Raw genomic sequence first — 27,214 nt, forward strand, 5'->3', positions numbered from 1 at the left:
TGACTCCAGCCACAGCGGGAGGCTGGGAAAAAAATATCACATTCAGTGCATGATTAAGAAACAAACATTGTTTTAAAAGATGGCTGTGAATCGTGTGAACGCCAATCCCCGCGGACGTCAGAGCGCCGCGCAGCGCCGCGTCCGGCCGGCGTTCACACTCACAGGTCACCAAACCAGTCGGCGGCGCTTCACAACTCCATAAGTTACACGGATGCAAGCCGTGAGTCAGCCACTCTCTCCCGAAGATTACTCAATTACTCAATGGTACATGCTGAGGGCGAAACCAGATGAAACAAATACCTCAATTGAGTCATCGTGTCAACTCGGAAAGGTCAACCCGCTTCAGTGAGTCATGGAGTCGATATCTTCAGATGAGATATTCACGGGCGAGGGCTGCTCCCCTCAACGCTCACAGTCCATTAATTAACACGAGGCGGGAGATGGGTTTGTGAGGGCGAGCAGTTTGTAAATATCGAGGAGTCTGACATCTTTGTGCTGTAAAGTAACGAGATCATTCACTGATCTGACATTTTGTGACATTCCTCACAAGCGTGGAAGAGAACACAGTTTTCGAAGTTTTGCATACAGACGAACTCTTCAGCCTGACGTCGGCGCGCCGGTAGGTAGAGTCTTATGTGCTGATCGACTGCCAGGCCGACGCCCCCAGCCGTCCTCCCACCCAGCACAGGCCGGCTCCCAGGGCCGCGGCCGCCGCCACGGCCAGGCTGGCCTTCAGCACGGCGCCGGGGCGCCGGGCGAAGCGGACGGGGGCCATGCAGGCCAGCGTGGCCACCGTCACCGTCAGCGTGAAGAGGATGGACACGGCCGTGTTGATGGCCACGATCTGCCCGAACTTGGCGAAAGGCACAATGACACAGAAGAAGAGGGGGACTGTGGAGATCACCGTGGTGACGGCGCTGGACACTATGGCGACGCCCACGTGGTTCACCGCCTCCAGCGTCCGGCGCTGCCTCTCCGCCGCGAGATCCTACACACACAACAAAATATACAGATGATTTTTCTTTTTCTTTTAATAGTACGTAGACACAATAGATATTCAGTTTGGTTTAAAATCCCTGAGGTGGAAAGAGGTCACCCCGTCCAACTTGACAATTTTAGTCTATATTTTAGATTCAACTTTAATCAATGAACATATAATATTCACCAAACTTTTCTCACCATCTGTTGCTCTGACATTGACCCACCCTGCATCCTCACATTAAATAAAGTCACAAACTGATTAGTTTCACTAAATTAGTAAAGCGGACTCTTTTACTTAAGTTGTAGTGAGCCTGTTACTGTTGCTCTACATGAAGTTGCTGTGCAGCTGCTGCCGTTCTTTCATCGGCATTACCCAAAGCTGTTGTCTCTGGTCCACAAATCTGCTTCTTTCAACAAGCGCAAAACATCCAAATTAAAAAGATCTTCCTGCAACTCACTGCCTGACTTAATGGGAGAATCAGTACTTAGGGTGACTCACAGAAAGTGCTGACAGCTCAGCTAATGTCTCATTATATAGCCCCATTACTGTAACACACCTGACAAAGTGAGGATTATATGGAATGCATGACCTACTCTCTAAAGTAACTGTGATGCTTTAGTGACGATCCAAGTAAAGCCTCTGAAAGTATCTTCAGACTGTGATCAACAAATTTTGAATAGTTCCACATTCAATCTGCATTATGTTGTTTGTGTATTTAAATATTTTTACATCCATCATTTTTCTAAATACGCTGGTAGATTCACAAAGGGTTTATCTTTTCTGTGTAATATTGTTTTAACAAGCTACATAACAGGTTTAAGCTCGTTTGACATGATCTGTCGCAGTGAGACTACTAAACACTTCAGTACCATGTTATGTCCAGCAGCGGAGGCCGTGGTCTCCCCGGCCAGCAGGTATCCCTCCACCAAGTGCAGACAGTAATCCACCGACGAGCCGACCAGTATGGACAGAGAGATGGCCTCCACGGCTCCCATCTCCCATCCCAGCCAGTACATGAGTGCCACGACCAGGCAGATCACCCCTAATGAGGCGAGAGGTGAACACATAAGATGATCCTGAACCCCAGATATGAGTGCTCTCTCTCTCTTTTTTTGAAATGTCTTTTAAAAAAAACATGAGACTTCGTCTCTTACCCAGGATGGTTATGAGCACCGGCAGCAGCAGCAGAGGATGTGCAGTAAACACAGACACAGCTGCCACGCAGATGGCCAGAGACAGCAGCAGGCTCCAGAGGGCACTCTCCACACCTACAGGTACACCATTTTATTACATTTGCACAGGCAAACCAGACACCTGCAATTCTCTGAGATTAATGCGGCCCTCTCACTCGCCTATGATTTCCATAAAAATCTGCTTCCAGTGCTCGCAGGTCTGAAAGCCCCGCTGCAGAGCGGAGGACTGCGGGAGGCTGGCCAGTTGCTCCTGGATGAAGTTCTCCCACTGAAGGAAGTCAGAATAGGTCTGAAAGGAGGATTTCCCTTTGTATGTGGTCTTAGGAGAGGAGAGGCAGGGCATTAGGGATGGCGCCGTCCCCGAGACCGAGGGGCTGTTTGAAGCGTGAAGATGAAAAGCCGGAAGATGAAGGGACTTACAGACTCAAAGGCCATGGACAGCCAGCGAACCTTTCCCCCGTGCATTCCCACCGCTCCGTGAGAGAGCTGCCCCGGGAGCAGGTTGGGCTCGGGGAGGGAGTGACACTCAGGATGCAGCCGAGGCAGAACAGAAGACAGCTTGTAGCCTGAGGGGAACAAACACAACGCCACCTTTTAAAGCCCCTCTTTTTTTGGCTTTATGCATGATTTTTTTTTTTTTTCTTAGGCTTTTATGTGCCTTTCCATTCTTCAGAAGCTGTGTGTGTGTGTGTGTGTGTGTGTGTGTGTGTGTGTCCTTGTGTTTGTTACCCACTTGTTAGGAACATTTTATGTGCCACTTAAATGAAATTGTGCACTAAGATTTAACAGCAGAAGATACGCGCACAAATAATTTCCCAAGAGTTGAAATGCTATTTGTATCCCCAACCGGCCCAAACTCGAAAAATAACAATTTATCCAATATAAAAGAATAATAAATGTGCCCATATTCACATTCAGTTGCACTGTTCTCATAAAAAATTACTGTGTTACAGCAGTGAAAGGACGGGTGCAATCACAGGGAGACAGATGTGAGAAAGAGCGGCTTTAACAGGCCAATCATCAGGTCAATCAATCCCCACATTGTTTTTTTGTTTTTTTTTTTTTCATAAAGTAAGTGATTGCATGTGGGTGTTACCTGAGGGTAAGCATTGTGCTCCTCCTGGCTTCACAAGTTGTTTGTTTGCACTGACTGCTTTACAGATTTTGCAAAGATGCTCCATCTCCTTGAAAATATCGAAGTCTGGGTCCAATATAATGCTGCCCTTTGAGAAAAAAAAAAAAAAATCAAATGACATGTGATCACCAGGGGCAAATGATGCGAATGCCAGTGCATTGTGCTTTGTCGTTTCCTGGTGAGATATTTCAACAGCACTTACCATATCTCCGATGACATGGTTGTCCCTGTGTTCAGTTCTGTTGACCCCCAGGATCCCAAACACGACAAAAACCATGGCCCCAGTGTCGACCAGAGGTCGCACTGCAGGGTGGCCACACACACCGCCGCTGCATGGGTTGAAGCCAGACGTCTTGGATGGTTTCGCTTTGGCAGCAGATGAGGGATCTTTGAAAATAGAACCAGAGAAAAATCTCTGAAAGGAGTTTATTTATACAATGTAAAAATATCTGTACAACCAAAGTACTGTGGAAAATCCTGCAGCGCTTTCAGAAAAGCCCCACTTTAGGAAGGAACACTTCAGGAAGGGAAAAAAAAAAAAAAAAAAGCTGTCATATCTCTGTACTCGCTCTATTTTATGACTTAAGATGAGATTAAATGATGAAGAAAGGGGCTTCGGCAGTGTGACACACACGGTGTGAAAACAGTTTTCCTGATGTGCGAACAAACTGTCGCTGCGTTAATGATGCTTCCCGATACCGTGACGGCTCCTCGCTCACCGCCGGGAAGAGGAGCGTAAAAGGTTCCCCGTGCAGGCCCGTCAGGCCCCGAGCTGACGCCGCAGCCGGGCGGGCCGACACACACCCGGCTCGGATGAGGCCTCAGGCGGCGCTGTGCAAAGTACAGTTTCCTGAGGGAACAAAGCAAAGCTGCAGTGACAGATTCCCCCACAACAGCACGACAGCATGACAGTTCAACTAATTTATGCTCTGATTATTTCTTTTCTTTGTGCTTTCACCTGCTGTGCAGCTGTGGAGATGCTGCCACATAAAAGGAAAAGTCTGGCGTCCAGCCATGTCGGGGATCGCACGAGGCGGACGTGAGCATCCAACTGGGGTACGGGTGGTACACACGGGAAGTACACACTGTCATTCTGCTGCTGTAGTTGCTGTGGGGCTGATTAAAAGCCTATTCAGATAAAACAAGATTAGTTATAAGCCCCATTACTGGCACGCATCACGTTCGGGCGGCGCAACATTACAACCAATTAGTGCAACGCTCCCGAACCTGAAATGATGACACTTGATTGTGCTCGGAGCTGCACGGTTTCCACGGCGACGGGATGCTGGTGTTAAGGGAGAAACGGTAAAGCGTTGTTGAGCCTTCGAGGTCCAACTTTGATATGTAAACTGTCAGCAAAGGGCCTAAAAACACAATGCAAAACACAATGATTCACCATGGAGAAATGGGTCTGAAGGAAGAGAGAGTGGATTTGGAGACACACACCAAATAACTGTTGTTGATGAATACAAATGTAATTGCTATAAACACCCTCCCTCTCATTATGCATTCCATTATAATAACCCCATAACTAATACTTTGATATTATACGATGACTTTTTAATAGGGATGGCACTCGTAACAGTTCTTCTTAAACCTTGTTTCAAATATAAATGCTCTCCCTGTGCATGGATGGTTTTTGTTTTTTTTTTGCAGGTAGACTGACTCCTGCTCATAACCAATACACATGCATGTTATATTATTCAGTGACATTTGAATGAATGCACCCAAAAAAAGGTTTTAAAGCTTAATTTTAATTGATCCCATCAATATGATAATCATATAAATATGCTTTACAGTCAACTCAAATACATTGCAGTAATCAAGTTGCTGAATCGCATTGTCCCATTGTCAATGTTAAAATGCAAGACTGCAGCCTTTTGAGCTTACTTTCATATTTCTTCCCTTGACAAATCATCCCACCCCCTGCTGACCCAGTCAAAACAATGAGGACACATTTAGACGGCGCTGGGCTCATAATAACTGTTGTTTGGACTGTCAGAGAAAATAACTTAAATAATCACTCTTAGAGCAAATGGCAAATTAAACACAGGCACAGTGCCGATAATCACCGATGTCTGCAGATAAAACAATAACTATTACCTCGGGGACATATGCAATTTACCTTTTATTACCGACGGTCGTTATGAAATGTTCTGAAGCATTTTTCGGTGCGCTCAGTGTTCACCTGTTTGGTTGCCGCTCGGCCTCGCCGGGCTCTGGGCGGCGGTGGAGGCGGTCGTGCTCGGGTTCTGCTGATGTGCAGAAAACCTGAACGCTGACGAGGACGTGTGGGTGTACAGCGGGTGGGGTTTTTCCATGAACACACCTGCAGGACGCAACACGCAACAGGCCCAGGTTTGCAGAGGATCTGGAGGGCGAAGTGAGCGCGTCTCGGGCTGTTTACCTGAGCACATGGGGCAGGAGATGCCCTGGCCGCTCAGGTTGCTCCTCAGAGCCAGGAGGGTCTGGAGGTTTGTGTCTCTTCGAAACAGGAGCGGGGCGTGCGTGGCCGGCCTCAGCAGGCAGCAGCAGCCGGCAGACAGGAGCAGCACCAGGAGGAAGACACCTGGGCAGGGAGGGGGACAGTGTCAGAGAGGGGAGGGGGCTGATGGAGCAGACAGAGCAGCTGAGAGACAGATCGGGAGCAAAGATCAATTGCAGTCACTTTTGAAAAGCTTGGAAGAATATTAGAGGAGGGCCGCTTGCTCTTCCTCTGACAGACTGAATCCCTTCTGGACAAAGCGGAGATTACAGCTTTTCTTCAATATTTCTTATTTAAGCCTGAGGTTACTCATACATCAAGAGCTCTGCACACAGTAATCATAAAGAGAAAATTACAGAATTTCTCCCTCATCGTTTTTGGTTTACCCGGACATGAATTGATTTCTTGTGCTGTCACAATCCAACTGAGTTCCCGGTGTTTGTAATAAATCTCACCTAAAACTGCTTTTCGGTGCTCCACGGCGGGCTCCGCCACTAAGTGCTTCAGAGTCCACTGGAGAGTGGTGCTCACCACCCCGACGTGCTGCTGTCCCGGGGGGGACAGGGCCGTCTCCACCGACAGGGACAGAATGGCTGCGTCGCTGTCTGAGTCACCGGAGCCTGGTTGAAAGAGAGAGAAGAGCCTTTAGTGGCTCCTGGACAGGCGTGTTTTCACCATTTCTAATCCCACCAACTGTCACCCATTCAGAGCTGAGGAGATAATAATCTCACCTGGCTCCATCTCCACCGACAGAAGAGCCACATCATCGTCCTCATCCGATAAAGGGCTGTGGCTCGCTGACAGGCCCGGGAACAACTTCCAGCTTTTGGAGGGGGATGAGAGTTCAGGGAAGCAGACAGCTGAAGGGATTACCTCCCGATGCGCAACATGCACAAATAACATCTCACACAATGGCTCACCAATTCAACCAGGCGTGCTCATGGGGCTCCACGAACTGAGTCCAGATGCACAGGGCGGCCGGCATCAGGGCAGACACCGAGAACCAGCAGCAGCTGACGATGAGGGCCATGAACAGGCCGAAGTCATGCACCGCCGGGATCTGAGTGTCAGTTAAACGGGAGCACAGTGTAAAAGACCTTGAAACATTCAATTTCTGCTTATCGCAGGAGAATGGCTGTCTGCTGAGAGAAGCACTTCTATTCAGTCATCGCACAGGAGTCATTTATCCTATTAGCTCCCGGATTCCTCATGCATTACCTGGGAGAAGGTGTTCGCGGCGTAGGCGGCTGCGGTGGTGAAGGAGGTGAGGAAGGTGGCCCGGCCAGCTGTTTTCATGGTGTAAATCATTCGCTGCTGCGGCTGCCGCATGTGAGAGGCCTGCCTGAAGGTGCTGATGAAGACGAAAACATCGTCCACCCCTCGGAGACAAAGAAAAGACAAATGAACTGCAGGACTGCAGATTGTGGTAAGTCCAGCATTAACAAAAATGCGTATTTCAACAATCTTCAAGGCATTGATTCAACAAAATCAACATTGCTCCCAAATCCATGCATCACAAAACTGTAAATCTGGTTCGCTCAGAGTGACTAAAGACGGGCCAGATGAGAAACCTGCAAGCAAGGAAAAACAAAGACAAAGACAAAAGTCTTATCTGCCAAAAAAGAAAAGTTAAACAGTACGCCATGTGGCGGCATTATGGAGGATTATGTGTCTGACTCTGTCTTGGCCCGGTGCAGTGAGTTTCTGAAGTCTTTGCCAGTTTGCCTCAGAGACAGACCGACTCCAGCGAGCAAGGTGTAGCCGAACAAAGTCACTTATAATTGGACAAGGTGTAAAATCTGTATTTTTGACTTGTCCTCCCTGTGGTGATTTCTGCATTTTCTCTGTTCCTACGACTGTCTGTCCCATCTGCTGCGGCTCACCTGAGACTCCTTATCCTGCCAATTTACATGATGAATTCCACAATGTGAGGCTCTGCACGCAGAATTATACAATAAAAACATCAGATTTAAACTGCTGTCATGTATATGTGTTACATATACTGTACATCACAGTTACATGTAGCCAGTTGGTCAGTTTGTCCTCTCTGTTCTTACTATCTGTCTCCAGAAACTTGACTTTTTTTAAAAAATAAAATCAAGATTTGTTCTTCTCTTTCTGTCAGCTGTGTAAAGAGCTGCTTCTCTTCATCCAGATCGAATCAGGCATCTGTGTCCTTTTACAAGCAATTATGAACTGTGACACACCGACATTTGATTTCTGTTTGGACTGAAAAGAAATCGTTCCCATTAAACTGAAGTAATACAAGTTAGACTATTTTTGTGGGAGGAAGAATGAGTAAAGGAAGGTGTTTTTTCTTCTTCTATTTTTAGAAATGGATATCACTGTACACATAATATATACATAAATACAAAAACATAACGATTCATGGAGTTTGTTCTTGCTGATATGGGTTTAATCCCACAAATCAGGAATAAGTGCATTAGGTTCCACTGTGGATGTTCCACACTGACGATCACCATAAGTGCTCATCACTGTCTCTGTTTGAATTCTCTGCCCAGCCTGTCTCCTCCTACACGCTCTATAACAGCTCCAGTTTAGGCATATGGACAGAAGCAGTGGGCAGCATCTCGAGATTCTGGAAATGTCTTCATGAGGATTCCTGTTATATATACTCTGATCATTTACCACGGATTTAACAACAAATGTGATTCTGATCAGTTCTCTCATCTAAGTCTCCACGAAGAATAAGGATGTTGAGGAAAAGGCCTTCGACAACTCACCAATACCGATGATAACAAAAGCAGCCACTCCGTTGAGGATACCCAGGTACCTCACACCAAAGACAACATGGTAGAGAAAAAGGGCCATCAGACAGCTCAAACCAATGCTGGCAAGCCCAAAGAAAGTGAGAAAAACTGGGGAGAGAAAGAGAAACATGACTTTGTAAACAATATTCTGGATTGGAAAGGGAGTTATGGTTAAATTAGGAGCAGATGGACGTATATACCAGAGAAGGATGTCAGGACGTAGACCAGAGCAGTGATGCAGGCTCCGCTGATGACAGCCAGCATCATGTCATTGTGAAAGGTGTGTCTCACTTCATCGTCAAACAGCTCAGTTCCTCCATACAGCACCTTCACCTGGCTGGAGCGCACAGATACACGTTTCAGCTGTCTGCAGAATGCATCACTTCATTCATATTCATGCCTGAAGAGGAACAACAGACAGACGTGATGCCGGACGGCGCTAGATGGTGCTTTTGCGTGCTTGTTTTGCCTTCTGACCTGGTGGACTGCTTGGCCAGGATGTCTGCGTACTGAACCACAAAGTTTTTGAAGCGGGCTCTCTGCTCGTCCGCTCGGTCCTGCAGGGAGTAGTAAGACGGCAGAGGAGCTCCGAAGTGGATCTCGCTGCGCAGGAGAGAGGAGGAGAGATGCTCCGGGGACAGACTCTCATCCACATACCAGTAGAACTGAGGATGGGTGATGGCCAGATTCAGAGAGCCTGCAGGGTGAGAGATTATCACTGGCAGTGTAAATCCTGCATCGGTTCTTTGCAGTCCATGTGACACGGAGTTTCTCCACCTTCCTCACTGTGACCTTACCTTGAATATCAGCCAGATCTGGTCCCATGCCATCGTAGTAGATTTTGCCCCCTCTTTCGCTGGGGTAGAGGTAGGACAGGAGGGAGCTGGGAGGGGAACAGTAGGACGGCCCCAGCGGCAGGTCCCTCAGCACCTCCATGGGCTTCCAGCAGAACTGATGGAACTGTGGGTGCTGCATGAGCAGATGCTCCACGTGATGAATGGTCTGCAGGCGCTCCGGAGTGAAGATGTTGCGATCGCCTCGCCCCTGAGCTACAAACACCAGCTCTATCCTCCACCGGGCCTGGCTCTGCAAGTAGTAATTGGGAGCAAACCTGCGCCTCCTAATTAGAGAAAATGTGGAATTTGCACTTGGTAATCTCTCTTCTTCCTCCTCTGCTCTGGCACTTGAGCTCTTGTGCTTTCCCGTTTCCTCCTGACCCACATCAGGCAGCGTCTTTTCATCTGTGCTCGCTGCAGCTCCTCTCTTCTGATCATCTCCAGCTTGTGAAGGTTCATTTCGAGGAGCGGAGGAACTTGTGCCCTCATTATCTGTCCTGTTGAGCGCTCCCTGCTCGCCCAGCTTCTCCAGCAGAAGCTCCCTCAGAGCCTCAGACTGAATGTTATCTAGGTCTCGCCTACGTCTGTCCCAGGACCCCAGCTGAGTCTTCACAGCAATGGTGAGGGCATCAAAGCGCTCAGCAGAGAAGTGACTGTGAACCTCGAAGGCACTGTAGGAGAGGTCTATGTCCAGAGGAGGGCAGTAGAGCAGCATGTAGGCAAACAGGGCACATGGCAGCAGGATGGCAACTCCCAGGATCCCTCCACTGGCCCAAGGCTGAGTGTAGACCCACCCCACTGCCCTCCACAGTCCACAGACTCCAGCGTCCCCAGAGAAGCAGCTCTGTCCTGCCACATGTGCTACTCCATCACCTTCCTCCTGCTCCTCCTCCTCCTCCTCCTCCTCACCTACCCAGCTGGTCTGAAACAGCAGCGGCTCGTCCTCCACGTCCATGCTGGCACCTGTCTGGGACACGAAACACCAACTGATCATCAGTCGCTCAGGGCTGAGCCTCCTCTTCCATGAGAGCGGAATAGATGCTGGAACCTCCAGCGGTTGACAGAAACATCAGGCAAAATGAAGGACAAAGTTATCTCTAAAGTTGAGCACACTCAACAAGGACGTGGGAGAATTAAGTGCGTCCTGAAGCAGCCGACGACAAAGGGATGCCACTGGCAGCTCGCACAGAGAAAATTGAAGGGGGAAACCTTTTTTTGTTCTCAAGGGCTTATGAGTGAAAATGGTCGGCTGAGTCCTGCTTTAGGATGCTGATCACAAAAGCTTTTGGGGGTGAGACAGGCTAAAAGCTGTGATTTAATTCTCTCTCTGTCAGTGTGTGTTATTATCACCTGAAGAGAGTCTACCGGTGGCTTTCTAAATATCAGCAGTCGGTGCGGCGGGGTCTGCTCTGCACCAAATTAAATCATCTCACTTGTCTAATTACTGACAAGAAGAGTGAGTGGGATATTACACCGAGCTGCAAAATAAGAGCAGGTTTATCTCCTGTGACGGGCAGCCTTTGACTGCTAGTGTCAATGGGCGACACTTTTTTTCTCACCTTTCTACACCAAGACGCTGCAGACGGTTCGTATCGGAGCAGCAGTCGACCTGCTAACTGCAGCAATTTATCTATTCTCTTTAGAGCCATGCTTTAAGGTCAGCCAGGTAAGACACTGAATCTTGATTATGTGTTAGAGATAGCCGCATCCAGCTCAGGGCTGAGGGGAAATCCATCATAAAAAAAAGCAGAGTGTGCAAATTAGACTGTTTAATCAATATTTGTAGAAATTATTGAGACTCCTACGTTAAACAGAGGAGGAAGACTCTTGAGAGAGAAACCTCGAGGCTGTGAATGAACTGGAGTTTTGATTTATGGCGTTTTAATTTATGCACTCACAGCTGGACGAACGCTAAATCACAGTAACGTTGAGGTGGAAATTGTGCTTCACGTAGGTTAATCAAACACGACATGTGTCCACTGTATGAGAAGGTCGGATTCAGTTCACTCATAGCATCTCATGGAAGTTTTTTATAGACACATCATTAAAAGCATTTACCCGACATCTTCTCGCTTTCTAAGACAGGCTGTTTTCAGCGTTCTCTAATGTCCACAGGACTTAGATGTGCTAATGTAGCTTTATGCTGGATTTTCTCTTTCATGAAAGAGATGATAAAGCCCGTGGACTTGAAAACCAAGAGCTCTGCTCTGTCTCTTCAAAGGAGAAGCATTTTGGGTTGGGGATTTTTATTTTTTTTTTCCCGTTAATCTCCACAACAGTTGGGTTTATTATTCACGTATTCATGCGAGCACACAGACAGGGACACCAGTGCACCTTTCCACTGGGAGGGCAGCAGGCCGCCGTCCACCCACACAGACTGGATATGAACTCGCTCCTTTTTTAGAGACAAACAGACTTTTTGAAATGAAAAACTAAGAACAAAAGAGGCAGTTTTATTACTTTAGGATTACACCGCTGCACAATTCTAAAATAACAAAGAAAATAATTTCTTCTCCTTTGCAGGATGTAATCTGAAAGCAGTATTATTGGTTATCTGCTACCATTATGGACAATTATCCCAAAATGAGCAACATAATGGTGCCTTGTGTGAGAGTCAAAGGAAAGCCTCTTTTTCCATGACAAATGATGAAAGAACTGGCCGATAATGTGGACAATCCCTGCATTAAATGTGAGATATAAATGTATTTCTACAACTGAAGACTTAAAAAAAAAAAAAAAACAGCTGTTAATTTTAGTAATTAGATTTGTGTAATCCTGCTGCATTTCATCGCTGCCTCTCTGGCTTCTTGTTTTGACGCGGAGCTCTCATCAACATAAGATGAGAGGAGGCGAGCAGACAAGTGCAGAAACATGATGAGAGAGGTGGAAAAAGGAAAGAAGAAGGAGAGAGAAGCCTGGGGAAGGAGTGGAGACACACTCCATAGCTATCAAACAGACAAAACTGCATCTCAGACATATGGGGGGGGGGGGGGGGGGGGGGGGGGGGGGAAACAACTGGGCTTTACTGCTGTTTAATATTCATTGGAAAAAAAATAACTAAATGACAGCTACATCTACACAGATTTATTTCAGCTTGAAAAAGAATAGAATAGAATAGAATAGCCTTTTATTGTCACCATGGAAGCAAAGTTGAAAAGACAGTGTTTTCACGGTGAAATACAGTTCAGAGTAGTCTGATTACAGCCACAGATGTCAAAGTCTGACATTTCAAGGAGCTCATTAGCGGCTGATGGGCAGACTGGGTGCATATGAGACATAAAAGCAGAGCTCTGTGTTTTAAGTGAACCCGGCTGGCAGCAGGTACAAGTGGAGGAGAGACAACCACGGTAAAGCACGGCCTTCTGGGACGCACACACACATACATACACCTCCCTTCCTCTCGTCTTGATGAGTCTGACTGCGCTGCACATCCAGGAACATTGCACCTCTTGTACAATAATTATGAGCGGTGCAAAGCACGGCGAGCAGTGCAGAGCCTGGTATAACTAATGTGTTTACAAGCTGTCAGGAGTCTTCATCGCCGCTATTTTCTTCTGCACACACACTGGAGAACACGGGCGAATTAAAACCTGTGCAGGTGCGCATTAAAAATAGACCGTCGTTTACCATCTTGCTGTCTTTATTTACTAGAATAAAAAACTGCCTTGGATATAGCGCAGTCGATATTAAAGTTATGTTGATCCTCACAGTTTTGTGGCAGTGCTTCTTTGTGACTAATTCAGTTTATATAAAACCACAGAAGAAGTCTGAAATGAGCCAGAAGGTGCCGGTTTCCAGGTGTGAAATCCTGTAATATTGCCTTCAAAAACTCGGGGTGTGTGTGTGTTTTGGATACTGGCATAATAGAGTCAGCTGGGAACTTTCTGTGAAGCATTTTTTTTTTAATTATCTTTAAATGTAAAGCAGCACATGCCAGGTGAAGGCTTGATGGACGTGCAGCAGCAGTTGGGGACAGAAGATGATCTGCTGCTCACAGCTGGGTTTTCTGTCTCATTTGTCATGTTCAGCAAGTTACAAGCAAAAAAAAAAAGAAAACCCATCACGAGCCACACTTGGTCATGTTGTTCCTGTGCACATTTTTCCCCTGTAAAAACACACAGATAAGCTGAGTGTGAGTGTTAATAACCCCCCCACCCCCACTCATCTACAGTACACTTCTGTCAAACAGAGGAGGGAGCTCCAAGCAGATAACTCCAACCCTTCACATAAAATCACTCAACAGCTGTCTCCTCTTCCTCTTCTCCTGCCCTTTTTTTCCCACACGTCAATCTGGCCGTCTTTATCTACGTCTCTATTGTGTCCACAGAGGTGAGAGATGTGTAACCTTCGTTACTGACAGCAGCTAAAAATAACCCCACCCCTCCCCAGTTTATCTCCTCACCATCTCATCCAATATGGATATCACATGCTGCCTGCTGCCCCATGCACATCCAGCATGGTGTAAACTCATCCAGCACAGCGGCTCATTTAAAGGAGCATTGATTTCACCAGTAGTGCTCTATGAATATATTCCCTATGCATGAGCAGCCGGCGTTACGTTTATAGGGGACCTGTCTTTTATTCTCCAGTGAAACTCTCCAGATCCATTTGCACCTTAACAAAGCTGCTCATTTTCTTGTTGTCCACAAATCCGTGTTCTAACTGAAGGCAGCGCAAAGATTTATGCACAGAGAAGCATCCTGAGGATTAAACATGCTTTCACTGTTACTCTCCTAAATAAAATGGAAAAATATAAAGACTCACACACCACAGAGGGGAGTTTTTTTTCTCTCTCTGAGAAGCAGACAAAAAAAATGTTTTACAACTTTTATTCTTTTCTTTAACCACATTTCTTCTGCGTGTTTCCCATTTCTTATAAACCTGCAAAATTGACTCCCTATGATAAAGCAATGTTTCCCATGCACAGACCGAAAGCACATGCCTGCAACGCCGAGGAGGAGAGACTTACCTGCTGGAAGGAGAAGCTCAGGTGGAGAGCTCAGGCCTGCTCGGTCCACTTATAATGTGCTCAACTTGTACTCTGCAATCTCATCTGCTCCACGCACTGATGAGGGGGCAACGGGAAAACCATCAGTTACTGCTTTGTTGTCATAGTTGATAACTCATCAATGAGGACGAGACCCCACGCGAGAGGATGACACACAGAGGCACACTTTCCTCGCTCACTCTACAGGAATCCTCTCATCTCAGCAGTTCATAATGTGTTGTTTTCCCCTCCTTTTATGCTCCCCAGTCCTTTCTCTCCCTCTCTGGTCCTCCCTCCCCTTCTTTCTTACCCGGTTGTCGAGGCGACAGAGTCAGTGAGAGGCATTTCTTCCCAGAAGCTCTCCCCTCTCTCTCTCTCTCTCTCTCCCTCCCTCCCTCTCCCTCTCTCTCTCCCTCTCTCCCATGGCTTTGTTCAGGCTGCTCTGCTGACGGGCTCAACACTACACCGAACACAAGGAGGGAAATGCTGCTCAGGCAGCCGCTCGACTGTACGGGAGGCGGGCTGAGCATCTGAGGGGGGTTTCAAACCCCGGGGCAGATGTCAGATAGAGGGATTCGTTCTTCATCCGGCTGCTTGCGAGTGACCTAAACGATGCAGTTGTCACGATGCTGCAGCCAAGCCCCCTCCCATCACGCCAGACTTGGTATGGTCTAGTCTGGTCTCAGTTGGTGGGGAGGTGGGGTGTGTTATAAGAGGGTGATGAGAATAACCGGCTACAGTAGGAGACAAAGTGCAGGCAATTTAAAATAATCACCTGAAATAAGACTTTATTAGCTCCTGCTTCATTTTTCATTTTTCCACACTTCACTCTTGCATCAGATGAAACAAAAAAACGCTCAGTCTGAATATGTGAGCCACGTCTGACTGCTATGGGCACTTCTAATACTTCACAAGGGTTGCAAATCCAGCGCTGATTTGACTTGTCGTCTTTGCCTCGCTGTATCAATAACGCATTCTCCTGTACACGCACACACACATACACACTCTCATCTAACTTTAATGCCCCTGCTCGCTTCTCTCACCGCTACATTCAAGCCATCCATCACTTCACGTCTTATACCTACTCATGTTTAACTTGGCTTGCTTCGACATCAAAGGGTGATAATCGATCATCTAAATAGGGGCTGATAAGGTGCTGAGGGGGTTATTTGACTCTTTCTGCAGCGGATTGTGCAGTGTGGAGTCAAATGGAAATAATACAGAGGTTAGAGAACTGGTGTGTGTGTGTGTGTGCGTGCTATCAGGACACTTCATCCTGCCGGTGTGACTGTGACAGACCCTTCTGCCTCGATAGACTTTTACAGCCAGCCGAGATCAATACGGCGGAGGAAGAGGGAGTCCACTATCATCACTGTAGGCGACCAACAAAGACATCTTTCAGAAAACTGAACAACACTTAAAGCTGCATGTTTTCAATGACACTCACACACTCTGGACTGCACCGCCGTCCTTTGTCCGGGTTTAATGAGTTCCTACAAACTCAAGAGACTTCGTTCAGCAAACATGTATCACAAATATTGGCAGGCAAGAACTCGGAGGCAGTCGACACATGATGACGATGGCGATATACATTTCAATAATACAAAATATACATCGGTTCTGACCTTCAACACATGCATACTGGACACGTACACATGCAAGCACAGCATTTTAAAGAAGACAGGCAAAAGGGAGAGAGAAATCCAGAGTTTGCTGATGAGGGCTGTGTTGAAGCCTCATTCTGAACATAACTATTTGTTTCAGCTATGAGAACAGATTCAGATTAGGGGGAGAAATCCGCTCGTTATGAATTTGGGAACAGCGGGAGAGGAAAACGCCTAATTGTACCCAACAAGCAATATCACATAATGAGAAAAATGACTGGCACATGGGCAAATGGCTCTGGCTATGTAAAGATTTATGTTTATGATTGGGAACTCAAGAAATAAACAGCATGCGGGAAAGAGCTGCCCGGCGAGTCTAACTCCTGGGAGGGCGTTTATCTGCATGAGTGGCGAGGGGAGTTGATTTTATGTGCCTGTGCCACGAACAGTGGAATGAGATGATAATTGTTCTGGGAAGTGAAAAGAAGCTGCGGAAATTTTAGGTCCAACCAAGCAAAATATAAAAACTACTCTTGCAATGTTCTCTCTTCTTGAAAACATTTCAATGATCAGGATCCACGAAGAAACTGAAACGCATGTACTGCAAACTACTGCAGTTCAACCCAAATAGGGAGGGTTTTTTTCTTCTTTTTCTCAAAAATTCTCACAAGAGGGAAATGTTTAACCCTCTCGCCAACGGCTACACAACAGCAAAAATGGGCTGATATGTAAATGTGAGCCTGAAAAATAAACTTAATATCGATTATCAATATAAAGCTGGAAAAACAGTCTGCAGTCGTTCTTTAATGTCTGGAAATGACTGCAGCGTATCTCAAGCGTTGCTCTGCAGTGAGGATTGGCGGAGTGGGGAGTTTGCTTCTGTTTCCATCTCTGGTGAGAACTCAGACTGACAAAATGGAATCTTACGCACTTTTAGCACCTGCTGAAGAGGCTCAGAGGCAAGCCAGGTTTTGGAAAGTGCAAAATTGTACAGTGTGAAAAAAAAAAACAAAAGACAAAAACAAAACACCCTGGAGAACAACTTAAATACGCCACAGACCGTATACAGTTCACATTTAGCCCAACAATGGTAAAAAGACATGGAAAGAAAATTCACACAATGCAATAACTCAAAAATTATTTGTTCACGGCTTTTTCACATTTACAAAAAAAAAACCACACATTTGGCCTGAGTCTTTGATTATTCACGCTCTTGACGTTCACAGTGGAAAAAACAACAAAATCAGAAAAAAAAAAAAACCCAGCTGCTGTTCAGGACAGCAGCTAGAGAGGAAAAGTCGATCGACATGTGCTATAGTCATTGGTCCTCGAGAAAACATTGGTACTGCCACACAACGACACACACACACACACACACGCACACCACACACTCGCTCACATACATTTTCTCTGCTGTAAACACACACACACTCTCGTACTCTAAAAGCTGTCGTCTGACGAGTAAAACGGTTTGTGTCCTCTGGCTACCACAGATGGGTCTCCCGGATCTCAGAGATGATGTTGTTGGCTTTTTTGAGAGCCTGAGAAAGAAAAGAAATAAGAAGAGAAAGAAAAACGCAGAAGGAAATGAGAGGGGCTGGTAACTGCGCTCGCTTTAAAACAGCAGATAAAAGAAAAAGAGAGAAAAAGGCTCGCTGTTTGTGATGCTCAGAAACGACTCGGAGAACAAGAGCGCCGTCCAATTTTACCTCCAGCATTTGAGCAACCTCGGTCCGCTGCTGCGCCGTGTCCTGGGACTCAATGAGCAGCTCCTGCAGCAGCTTCTGCTTGTAGAGCTGACCCACCAGCTCACTCTGCAGATGCTCCTTCACGAAGTTCACCAGGAAGTGCATGACCGTCTTGGGCACACTGCGCGCACGCACGCACGCACACACACACAGACCGCAGACAGTGAGGAGATTATTCAGTATCCGCCGATGTGCTTGGGAAAAGACATGAAGTTAAAACGCTCTCGAACCTGTCCTGGATGCTCTTGCGGACAATGAGGAAGTAGCACTTGATGAGCCGCTGAATGACCTCGCAGTCCCTCTGCTCTCTGGCGCTCAGCTTGCGAGCGACGGGGACGGCCTGACAGAGCGGCGCAAAGAAAAAAAGAAAAATTAAATGCAGGCAGCCGGCGATGGGATTCGGCGTTTTGTCCGACTGTTAATCCCGCCACTCACCGTGTCGAGGAGGTTAATGGCCTGGCCTTTGCTGGGGCTGCCAAAGCCTGCGACTTTCTCGTCCGCGACCTTCTCGTTCTTCCAGCGCTTCCCCCCGTCGACGGCCTCGGCCTGAAAGCGAGAGATTGAAGGAAGTCAAAGGGGGAACTCGATATTTGGCCGCGTCTGAAATTCCACCAAAAAGAAAAGGCTCCGTGAGGGGCCCGTTTTGTTCGGATGGGAAGCCCGACGGTTTACTTGTAGTGTTGCAAATTAAATGATAAACGTGAGAATTTGCTTTGAGGCACAAACACCTACCTGCTGACTGTTGACGGACGCTGAGACCTGCGCCGCATCTGTGAAGTCAGGATGTTTGGTGTTGATGTAGGCAAGCTCAATCGCTACTAAATTGTGTACCTGAAGAGGAAAAAAAAAAAAAAAGAGGGAAATACCCCAGATAATAAGACTTAGATGTTGGCTATTATAATTATTACGAAATATCCTCTTAGCTAAGCCGAGGATTACCATTTCATTAGTAATCGGCAAGCGCTTCCTCAATAATCCAGTCACGACTTCCACAATGGAATCGTGCAGTTTGGGGAATCGCAGCAGCTCCTTCAAAAAAACACAATAGCATATTTTCTATAACAAGGTGTTGCTAGAATTAATGCAGCGCCGTTTCTCACACTCGGTGGTGTGTGAAGTGCGGCTGCGGCGGCGGCGCCGGGTTCACCTGCGTGCTGAAGGAGGAGCAGTGCTGGATGATCCTCTGCAGCTCTTCATGAACCAGCTCCACGCAGCGGAGGCTCGGCTCCTCCAGACGCTTAATTTGCCGCTTCACCAGCAACTCAAAGGACACCTCGGGCACGAAAAGCGCCGGCCGCGGACCCTGCAGGGAGGAGAGCAGACGCAAACACACACACACACACACACACACACACACCATCACTTCAATTTACCTACTAGTGCTCCGAAAATGAGAACTTGACCAGAATCGGTATTTAACAGATCGCAGGGAGTCGAGGAGAGGCTCACCGTGGCGTTGCGGATGGCAGTGAGAATATCCAGATCGCTCAGTCCTCCCAGGGGGTCGATGGACTGCAAAGTGCGGCCGAAGGTCTCATGGAATATGTAACAGATCCGAGCGCCTCCGCAGCTGCAGAGGAGACGAGTTAAGCCGTGACGCCGGCGCCGCTTCTCGCTGCTGTGTGTCAGCAATGTTAATTGTGCCAAAATTAAATGCAGTCAACCAAAAAAGGTCAATATTTGCTCCCCGCATATTTACATGAATTAATCAGTTTGCGATAAGAGAGCTGTGGAGACGAGGGAGCGGGCAGAAGATGCTGATACCACTTCTATTTACGCTTACATTACCCCAAGGACATCGCCCTCGTGGCACCGAATTAGTGTAAGTATAATGCTGAGTCGGGGAACAATCACTGAATTTGTTATAAGAACAAGCCGAGATAATTAGACAATTTTCCAAAGCGCGAAATAAAGTTGCCATCATCCTCCTCAAAGCATGCCTGAGAGGAGGGCCACTCACAGCTCTGAGGTCTGGATGTGCCTGGCCGTTCCCTCGATGGTGTTGCAGTAATCGCTGGCGAACTTGGTGACGATCTGCAGCAGGGTGGCGCTGTGGTCCTCCACCGGCTGACCGTAGCTGTTGAGCCGCGCCTGGTACTGCGCGCTCAGCACCGTCACCCTGGTCTTGAGGTCCGGCAGGCAGTCCCGGATGTGGTGCATGAGCAGTCGGCTGAGGGTCTTGGCCAGGTAGCGCGAGCCGGCGCGGGACGCCAGCGACGGGTAGTACCGCTGGAGGAAGGCCTGCTCGTCCCGCATCGTGTCCTCCAGGCTCTTCTGGGTATTGATGTCATGCTGGCTCCTGGAGGGGCCAGCGCCAGGAGGAGCTCGGTGAAGTGGTAATGAAAGGTCAAGAACTCGACGGAAGGAAGTGAATGATTTCAAACCTATTGACCACGCCGATAATCCCCAGCCTGACTGGAATGACGCGACCCAGAAGAACCTCCAGCGCGTCGGTGCCGGCGTCCATGAGATCCAGCTTACTGACCACCAGCAGCGTGCGACGCCCTGACGAACACAAACACACACGTTCACAAATCATTACCACTGAGCAGCCCCACAACCTGGAAATATCTTACATCAACAAATCCCGGAGGAAATCTCCCAGCTGGCCATTACACTAAACAAATAATTGTCTATGTAAATCTGTACAGGAGGAGGATCTTCTCCCCATATGTGGTTTTTGAAGAACAGATTCCTGCTGGCTTTAGAGTGGAGTCTGATGAATACACACACACTAATCCAGCGGTTATGCATGTGGACACTGAAAAATCAAACAAAAGTGCAGAGTCACGTGCAAATTTTCCTAATGCATCTCAATGTGCTGCATCGACTCCACTGGAGAGAACCTGCACGTGGAAAATAAACCACTCAGAGACGGATTAAATATCTTTCCACCCTTGGTGGATTCTTTGTCAGGTAACGTTTCCATAGACGAAAGAAAAGACGTTCGCATCTCTACCAATCAGCTTAACGACGGCAGGGGTGCACGAGCAAGTAAAACATGAGATTTATTTATACTTTATTTAGTCATAAGGATATCATTATTGAGAAAGAAAGAAAGAAAAATCTATTTTACAAGTGTCCTGAGAGTAATTACCCACCATCAAGAAACTTTCAAGTGTTTCACAGACAATGCAGATCTCAATGTATCAATACGCTGTTAGAATAAACCCTCAAAAACCTCACATCACTTACATCAATATTGAAGGTATCATTAGAAACTTCAGACACAATGAAGAGAAGGGAAGTGATAAAACTGAAATATGACCTTTTCTTATCTGAAAGGTCTTGTTAATGGGGTTCACCCAACTGTAGGTCACATTTACATTATTTATGAATGAATCTCTTTCACAAAGTTGGGAGCAAATGTTTTTCAGTGCCACTTTCCTCATTAAGGCTTTTTCCTGCGAGTGTTTGAAGAGTGAAGATAGGAAAGTGTTATCGATTGAGGAGGAAAGTATTTAAATTTCATCTTCGTCTTGGTGCTAAATGTATCCGTTGAAGGCATTGTGGCTTGATGAAGACCCACCGGACATCCAGACGCGAATACGACAGATTTACTAATTCAACCTTTCAGATGAGGTGAAATCTGTTAAAAACTTCAAATTCCTACTTTGAGGAAGATCAGCCATTAATATCACTAAGTATACTTTTAATAGTAAGAAAGATAAACGAGGAAAACAGAGTGTAAAAGTGTCTACGATCAACTTTAGGGGAACATCTGTACCTAACAGACAGGATTATGTGGGACTACTGAGGACTGCAGTCAGATCAGCTTCGTTCGTGACTTTCTATGGGAGTTTTTTTTTTACTCAGGTCACTCGGACTGCGAGTTGTTTTGGCATCCTGGGTCGTCACGACTGGACACCTAAATTTAAAATGTGTGCTTGTATGGAGAGGCACGTCAATATTTCCATTTCCCCTGCAGAGGGAGTGTCGTCGGGGTCCGGCTATTTCTGTGTCTGACCTGATGTTTTATTGTTTGTTTTCTTTTGATTCTTTTCCCCCCCATCTCCCTTCTGCGGCCACTGAGGTTCACAGAGGACATGACAAAAGAACGACTACAAAATTTATATCTCCTTTGAGACGTTATAATAAACTACTGGGAGAACATTTAGGTCTACAAATATCAGCGTACACAACAGACATTTCCAGGCCAGGCTGCCAACCACTCAGATACTTTTACAGGCACGGCCTCATTTCCGATTCATCTGCTCTTTAGATTGTATCGTGACAGCAACATTAATTCTCAAAGCAAGCATTAACTGTCAGGATACTGTGAACTGTAAAGACAAATAGTCTCGACAGCCTGAAGTGACTTGAGAGTGATGTTTTCTTCCAGCACTTTCAATAATTCAATTCATGAATTTCAATTGGGAGAGTGTTATGTAATGAGCACCCAGCGCAAGGATGAAAATTAAGATGAAATCAGAGGCGAAGAAGCGCCTCTATACAGAATGTCCTACCATCTGGATCGACCTCTCGAGCCAATTTCAGTGCGTCGGACGTGGCCAAGTCAGAGTTGGCAGGGGACACGGCGAGGATGAGGGAGTTTGGATTGGAGATGAAGGACAAGATCATCTCCTGCACTTGAGCCTCGATGTCCTCTGGCTGGTCTCCAACGGGAACCTGAGGTAACAATAACGATCAGGCAGCGTTAGAGTGACCGCAGGTCGGCCGGTGTGCCGCGGCGAATCTGTGATGACTGATCTGCAATCCGATCGGACTTTATCAACCGACTTCTGTCACGATGTTTGGACAAATTAAAAAAAAAAAAAAAGGAGATGAAACTGACATCCCCGTCAAACGGCTCATCTTACCTTTGTAATTCCAGGTAAGTCAACCAGAGTGAGATTGAGGACTTTGGGTGAGAAAATCTTTAAATATATTGGTTCAGGACTGATTCCCTGGAATAGATAAGAAGAGGGGGGAGACGTCAGCTGGTGCCAAAGGTTCAACCTAAAATAGCTCACCTCAAAACTTTCTCCTCACCTTGTTTTCGCCTGAAGTGCGATCAGTCTCAGCTTCAATCTCCTGTCGGATATCCTTAAAATCTGTGAAGATCTGTCAAAAAGGGTAAGACAGTGACGCATCGCTTAAACGCAGCACAAAACAAAAGTGGCACGCAAATCACCGGGATAAATGTACCTGGTTCTTGCAGTGCAGGAACGTACCCCATTCTTCAGCTTTGACACCTGGGAAAAACAAGTGAGCGACACTTATTCCACTAAGGACGCCAATTAAAATCAAGGTTTGGAGGTAAACTGAGAACATAGATGACAGGAGACATGTGGATATCAGAGCAAACAAGATGTGCGAGAGTTGACAAATGAAGAAATGAGGCTAAACAAAGACACATCCATGCAGAGGAAAAAGAAAGAGACCTGGGTGGCTGTTTTGGGCATTTTGTTTTACCCCATTCCCTGAAAAAGCAGCGAAGAAGAAGAAAAGGAAGAAAGACTATAAATTAGTAAAGAGAGATCACGTAACGAGAAGGATCAGCAGTTACGTTATAAAACAGTGACTATTGTTAGCAGTCTCTATGCAAAAAAACAAGCAAAAACTATTTGGTTAATCTGTTGACACTTAGTATATCTGTACATTCAAAACTTGATCATTTCTGTAGAGGAATCCTCACTCTGACACAAAACAGCATCAACAGATTCAGTACCGTTCTCCAGCTTCAGTCTGTCCTGCAGAGGAGCAACATTGACAAGCTGCAACACCAGAGGTCGTCTTGTGACTATTCCTGATCCCCGAGGCAAGAAATCTCGCCCAACCAGACTCTCCAACACGGAGCTCTTTCCACTGCTCTGTAGAGACACATAAACACAGAGGCTCCAGTCGGATAAAGACATATGAGTTTAATAATACAGGTATTCTCTGCTGAATCTTCTGTTTTATAGATTATTAAAGAATAATCAGTCATTAAAGGTGAAGTGCACTCCCTGGTGTGAGACTAACCAGCTAGAGCTCTATCTTGGCAAATGTCAATAAAAGGGCAAAGAGCTGACAGCAGTAGCAGAGAGGAGCTGGGGGATGGGGGGTGGGGGCACCATGGGGGGCAGAATAAGGTAGACTAGAGCACAGACCTCTGTGTGAGGCGTATCAGGTGTTCTGTGCTTAAACGTAACATTCAATTAGAAAGCTAACTTTAATTAACATTTAGCTAAATATGTCATTCATAGGTGTACCAATGGGTGCAGATTAGGAGATTAAAACTCACAGTATTTTATTACTAAGTTTGATGCAGCTCATATAACATCCTTCAGTTTTACCAATTGTTTGATCCATCTTTCTTTGTTTTGTGAGGTGCTGGAGCTGATCCCAGCTCACACTGGGTGATTGGCAGGGTTTGGTTTAGACAGGTTACGAGTAAATCACAGGTCAAACACAGAGACATGGAGATTCACAGGCTAAAATTCACACCCATAGACAATTTAAAGTCATAGTCTAGCCTCAAATGATTATTTTTGGACTGTAGGAGGAGACTGGAGTGCTCTGAAAAAATTCCTGCAAGCGCACACAGGGAGAACATGCAAATTCCACACAGAAAGGCTCAAGGCCAGACTGGAATCAGGAATATTTGTGAAAATAGAGCACTGTAGTACTCAAACAGCACTATGCAGCACCCAAGAAGCTTGACACAAGATAAAATGTTTCGATATTTTCTAGAGAGGGCTATACAAAGATGAAGTGGTTCAGCTCTTGCCTCAAAGTGAGAATGTTGTCGGACTGAGTGCAGATTTGGGCTTGATGGCCTGTTAGTGCACAGTTTACCAGTTCTAACTGTGTGCGTATGACTTACAGTTCAAAAACACGCCTCGTGGTCAACTGGTGACTCATAATTGCCTTTAGATCTCTCTGTGATGGACTGGTGACCTGTCCAGGCTGTGTTCAGTCTTTGACCAAGTACAGATGAATGAATATTACATGGATCTTTTAGATTCAAGAGGCAAATGTCCTGAATACGTTGGTGTTGTTGGTAAGTTTTCCAGTGCTTTGTTTTATTTCATCGCCCTTTTCTCACCTGAGATCCAACCACGACTATCTGAGGGAGCTGTATGACCTCTGCACCCACTGTGAGAAAGACCTCCTGCAGGCGGTTGATGGTGGGAATCAGAGTTTCCATTCTTCACTCTTCCTGGATGAATAGTGATAAAAAAAAAAACAAGCATTAACATGGGCTGTCAAACAAGGCAAGTCAAGCAAAAATAATTCCAAAAGGTCCAGAGCAGGTAAAGTTGGTAAATATAACTCTGAGTAAGTAAAAGAAAACGGTTCTGCATTGAGTGAACTGCAGCTGATGAATCGTAGATATAAATAGGATGTGACTGATTGCTTTAGTGAGACTGAGGCAGAGTGGTCCTGATGAGAGGATCTGACGCCCCAGCACCCCTCAGACCAACACCCTGCTCAACACAGCACGTTTAAAAGGTGGATTTCCAGATTAACACCTGTTTGCTATCATGATCCACATAATCTCCGAGTTGCACGGTCGCAACACAGGCTGATCTGCTGGATTATATTTGCTAGCTTGCTGAAGCTGTTGGTTAAAAGGCAGGAAGTAGGAGAGATGTGCTAGCTTCATGCTAACGCCTTATTTTAATGTCCATATCGTCCAGCGCGCTGATATACTCACCTTTCCAATGACAACCGAAAAAAAGCTCATCTGCTCCAGGAGGTCAGCCTTTCATCCCTGATGGGAAAAATAAATGTTAGCGTTAAATATTGAGCATTTTCCTCAATCTGTTATCCAAAATTAGCCGCAGACTGTCAATGCAACACATGGGCGGGGCTACATCAGAGTACAGCGCTCTGATTGGTGGTAAAACATGACGCTCATGCTTCTCTGTCGCCTGATTGGCTGAAGTGTAGGCGGCGCGTTCCTTTGGCTCCGCCCCCTGGAGTCCCTCAGGAACAAACGTCACTCTTCCAATTTTCCATTTTAACCACTTAAGTTTTATTATGGAACAAACAGCTATTCACAGCCTCCGCTCAGCAGACTTTAACTCTGTACTTCCCCCGATTTCTGGGAAGAATACTTTCTGTATCAATAACCTATTACCAGGAGATTTTTTTTTTTTTATGCAATAAGCATACTTTCTATATTCACTGCTTATTTGCCACTTGATAATGACCTAAATACTGAAATGAGAAAAATATCCATGCACTCTGACCAACAAAAATAGGTTTTTGTGAACATAAAAGCCTAAAAAATAAGACAAAAGCAGACTGTTTATATGCTGCTCTCATGGGCTTATAGACAACTAATCAGCCTTTCGCATTTGCAATGTTTTGTCTCTTGGTCTTGTTGTAAACTGAAGTCTTATCAGATTTAATGTTGATGCCAGACTTCAAAAGATATCAATTCATATTACCAAGAGAACCATTTTATAACTTAATTTAGTCAATATTAACAAAAGACTGATGCTTTTCATTGAATGTGTTTTCAGATTTCTAATTCGACCCAAAGCAAAACACGCTGCATTGTACAGTGATAATAATATATATATTAAAAAGAAAAATCAGGAGAGAACACCAATCAATCCTTTTTGTAAACTAAATTTAAATTAACTCAGGTTTATATTGATCTCAGAAGTGGGATTGTTAGAAACATATCAAAGAACTCAGATATATATATATATATATATATATATATATATATATATATATATATATATATATATATATATATATATATATATTTTAATTCAGGTTCTTCTGTCTCTTCTTGTTAACCCAGCCAAAGCCACTGAAGTTGTGATCAGGTCAAGCAGAACAGTTACATGTTACAGAGAGCACCTAAGAAGTTTTGCTGAAAATATATTTAGGCAAGGTATTTGGACCAGACTGTGAGAAATTGTTTTGTCAAACTGCTCTGCTAACTGAAAAAAAATGGTTATTACATAATTTGTTCTTTCAGCTGCTCTAACAATCATCAGTGCAGCAGAATTTACCTACATGAAGCTTTTTTTTTTGTTCTTTTATTAATTCTGAAGGTTAATTTAACAAAAGGTTTCTTCACACGTCATTCATGACGTGGTTTATATAACCTCCTCTTTATTTCAATTGGAAAAAAAAGGTTCATTTTTCAATGACCACAGTACTTTCTGACAAGATTTTCAGAATCCCCTCTGTGAAAATCTTATATCAAAACATGAGTTGTGAACTTGCCTTAACTAATATTGAGATTTGAATACAGATCAGGACTTTTTTTTTTGCATAATGCTGCATTTGCACATAAAATATCAAAAACTTATACTACACAAAACTGCTTGCAGGTAAGACACCTTTGCCAACTGGTTTACCTCCAGTAGTTGTTTATAGTGAAACGTGATGTTTTTATTGCTTCGCTGAGAACCTGCACCCACAAAAAGGAACATAGAGTGACACTGACCTTCCCCTTTGGGCAGTGAACGCTGTTGTAAACACGAAAAACAAGTTTGATGATGTTTCCTTGGGGCATTCAG

The 27,214-nt window shown here is 45.7% G+C and overlaps 2 protein-coding genes across 5 annotated transcripts; both read right to left on the reverse strand.

Moving 5' to 3' along the window:
• Positions 1 to 570: 570 nt before the first annotated feature.
• disp3 (dispatched RND transporter family member 3) lies at positions 571 to 15,015 on the reverse strand. Of its 2 annotated transcripts, XM_030103936.1 has the most exons (22): positions 14,700 to 15,015; positions 14,372 to 14,467; positions 9,364 to 10,365; positions 9,044 to 9,263; positions 8,767 to 8,903; positions 8,540 to 8,674; positions 7,014 to 7,174; positions 6,716 to 6,855; positions 6,527 to 6,618; positions 6,251 to 6,415; positions 5,718 to 5,879; positions 5,499 to 5,639; positions 4,538 to 4,674; positions 4,269 to 4,438; positions 4,030 to 4,160; positions 3,513 to 3,697; positions 3,272 to 3,398; positions 2,596 to 2,741; positions 2,335 to 2,494; positions 2,137 to 2,250; positions 1,852 to 2,024; positions 571 to 988 (listed from the first exon to the last, which is right to left on the reverse strand). In XM_030103936.1, exons 3-22 carry the CDS (start codon positions 10,355 to 10,357, stop codon positions 632 to 634), a joined length of 4,047 nt encoding a protein of 1,348 aa, XP_029959796.1. In that variant the 5' UTR covers positions 10,358 to 10,365; positions 14,372 to 14,467; positions 14,700 to 15,015; the 3' UTR covers positions 571 to 631. The 2 variants fall into 2 exon arrangements, with proteins under 2 accessions (XP_029959796.1, XP_029959797.1); XM_030103937.1 differs by lacking the exon at positions 14,700 to 15,015 and having other exon boundaries at positions 14,372 to 14,476.
• LOC115397571 (dynamin-1-like protein) lies at positions 2,323 to 25,526 on the reverse strand. 3 transcript variants are annotated; one of them, XR_003932517.1, is made up of 19 exons: positions 25,384 to 25,526; positions 24,772 to 24,885; positions 23,413 to 23,554; positions 23,126 to 23,164; positions 22,890 to 22,936; positions 22,734 to 22,805; positions 22,562 to 22,648; positions 22,208 to 22,370; positions 20,126 to 20,246; positions 19,702 to 20,040; positions 19,191 to 19,311; positions 18,889 to 19,044; positions 18,681 to 18,770; positions 18,474 to 18,572; positions 18,177 to 18,287; positions 17,972 to 18,081; positions 17,703 to 17,862; positions 17,393 to 17,534; positions 2,323 to 2,334 (listed from the first exon to the last, which is right to left on the reverse strand). XR_003932517.1 is itself a non-coding variant. In XM_030103939.1 (18 exons), the coding sequence occupies exons 2-18, from the start codon at positions 24,871 to 24,873 to the stop codon at positions 17,478 to 17,480; spliced, it is 2,016 nt and encodes a 671-aa protein (XP_029959799.1). In that variant the 5' UTR covers positions 24,874 to 24,884; positions 25,383 to 25,524; the 3' UTR covers positions 15,857 to 17,477. The 3 variants fall into 3 exon arrangements, 2 of the variants coding, with proteins under 2 accessions (XP_029959799.1, XP_029959800.1); XM_030103939.1 differs by lacking the exon at positions 2,323 to 2,334 and having other exon boundaries at positions 15,857 to 17,534; positions 24,772 to 24,884; positions 25,383 to 25,524; XM_030103940.1 differs by lacking the exons at positions 2,323 to 2,334; positions 23,126 to 23,164 and having other exon boundaries at positions 15,857 to 17,534.
• Positions 25,527 to 27,214: the final 1,688 nt, after the last annotated feature.

Source organism: Salarias fasciatus, chromosome 12, assembly GCF_902148845.1.
Source record: "Salarias fasciatus chromosome 12, fSalaFa1.1, whole genome shotgun sequence".
Classification (NCBI taxonomy): Eukaryota; Metazoa; Chordata; class Actinopteri; order Blenniiformes; family Blenniidae; genus Salarias; species Salarias fasciatus.

What these genes read in the sequence shown, in the direction of transcription:
- disp3 (XM_030103936.1), bottom strand. Translation starts at nt 10,357, where the DNA reads ATGGACGTGGAGGACGAGCCGCTGCTGTTTCAGACCAGCTGGGTAGGT. An exon ending in AGCACAATGCTTACCCTCAG is followed by an intron (nt 2,742 to 3,271) that starts GTAACACCCACA and finishes TGTTCCCCTCAG; the next exon opens with GCTACAAGCTGTCTTCTGTT. An exon ending in TGTCCATGGCCTTTGAGTCT is followed by an intron (nt 2,495 to 2,595) that starts GTAAGTCCCTTC and finishes TCCTCTCCTAAG; the next exon opens with ACCACATACAAAGGGAAATC.
- LOC115397571 (XM_030103939.1), bottom strand. Translation starts at nt 24,873, where the DNA reads ATGGAAACTCTGATTCCCACCATCAACCGCCTGCAGGAGGTCTTTCTC. An exon ending in TAGTCGTGGTTGGATCTCAG is followed by an intron (nt 23,555 to 24,771) that starts GTGAGAAAAGGG and finishes GTGTCTCTACAG; the next exon opens with AGCAGTGGAAAGAGCTCCGT. An exon ending in TCCTGCACTGCAAGAACCAG is followed by an intron (nt 22,806 to 22,889) that starts GTACATTTATCC and finishes CCTTTTTGACAG; the next exon opens with ATCTTCACAGATTTTAAGGA.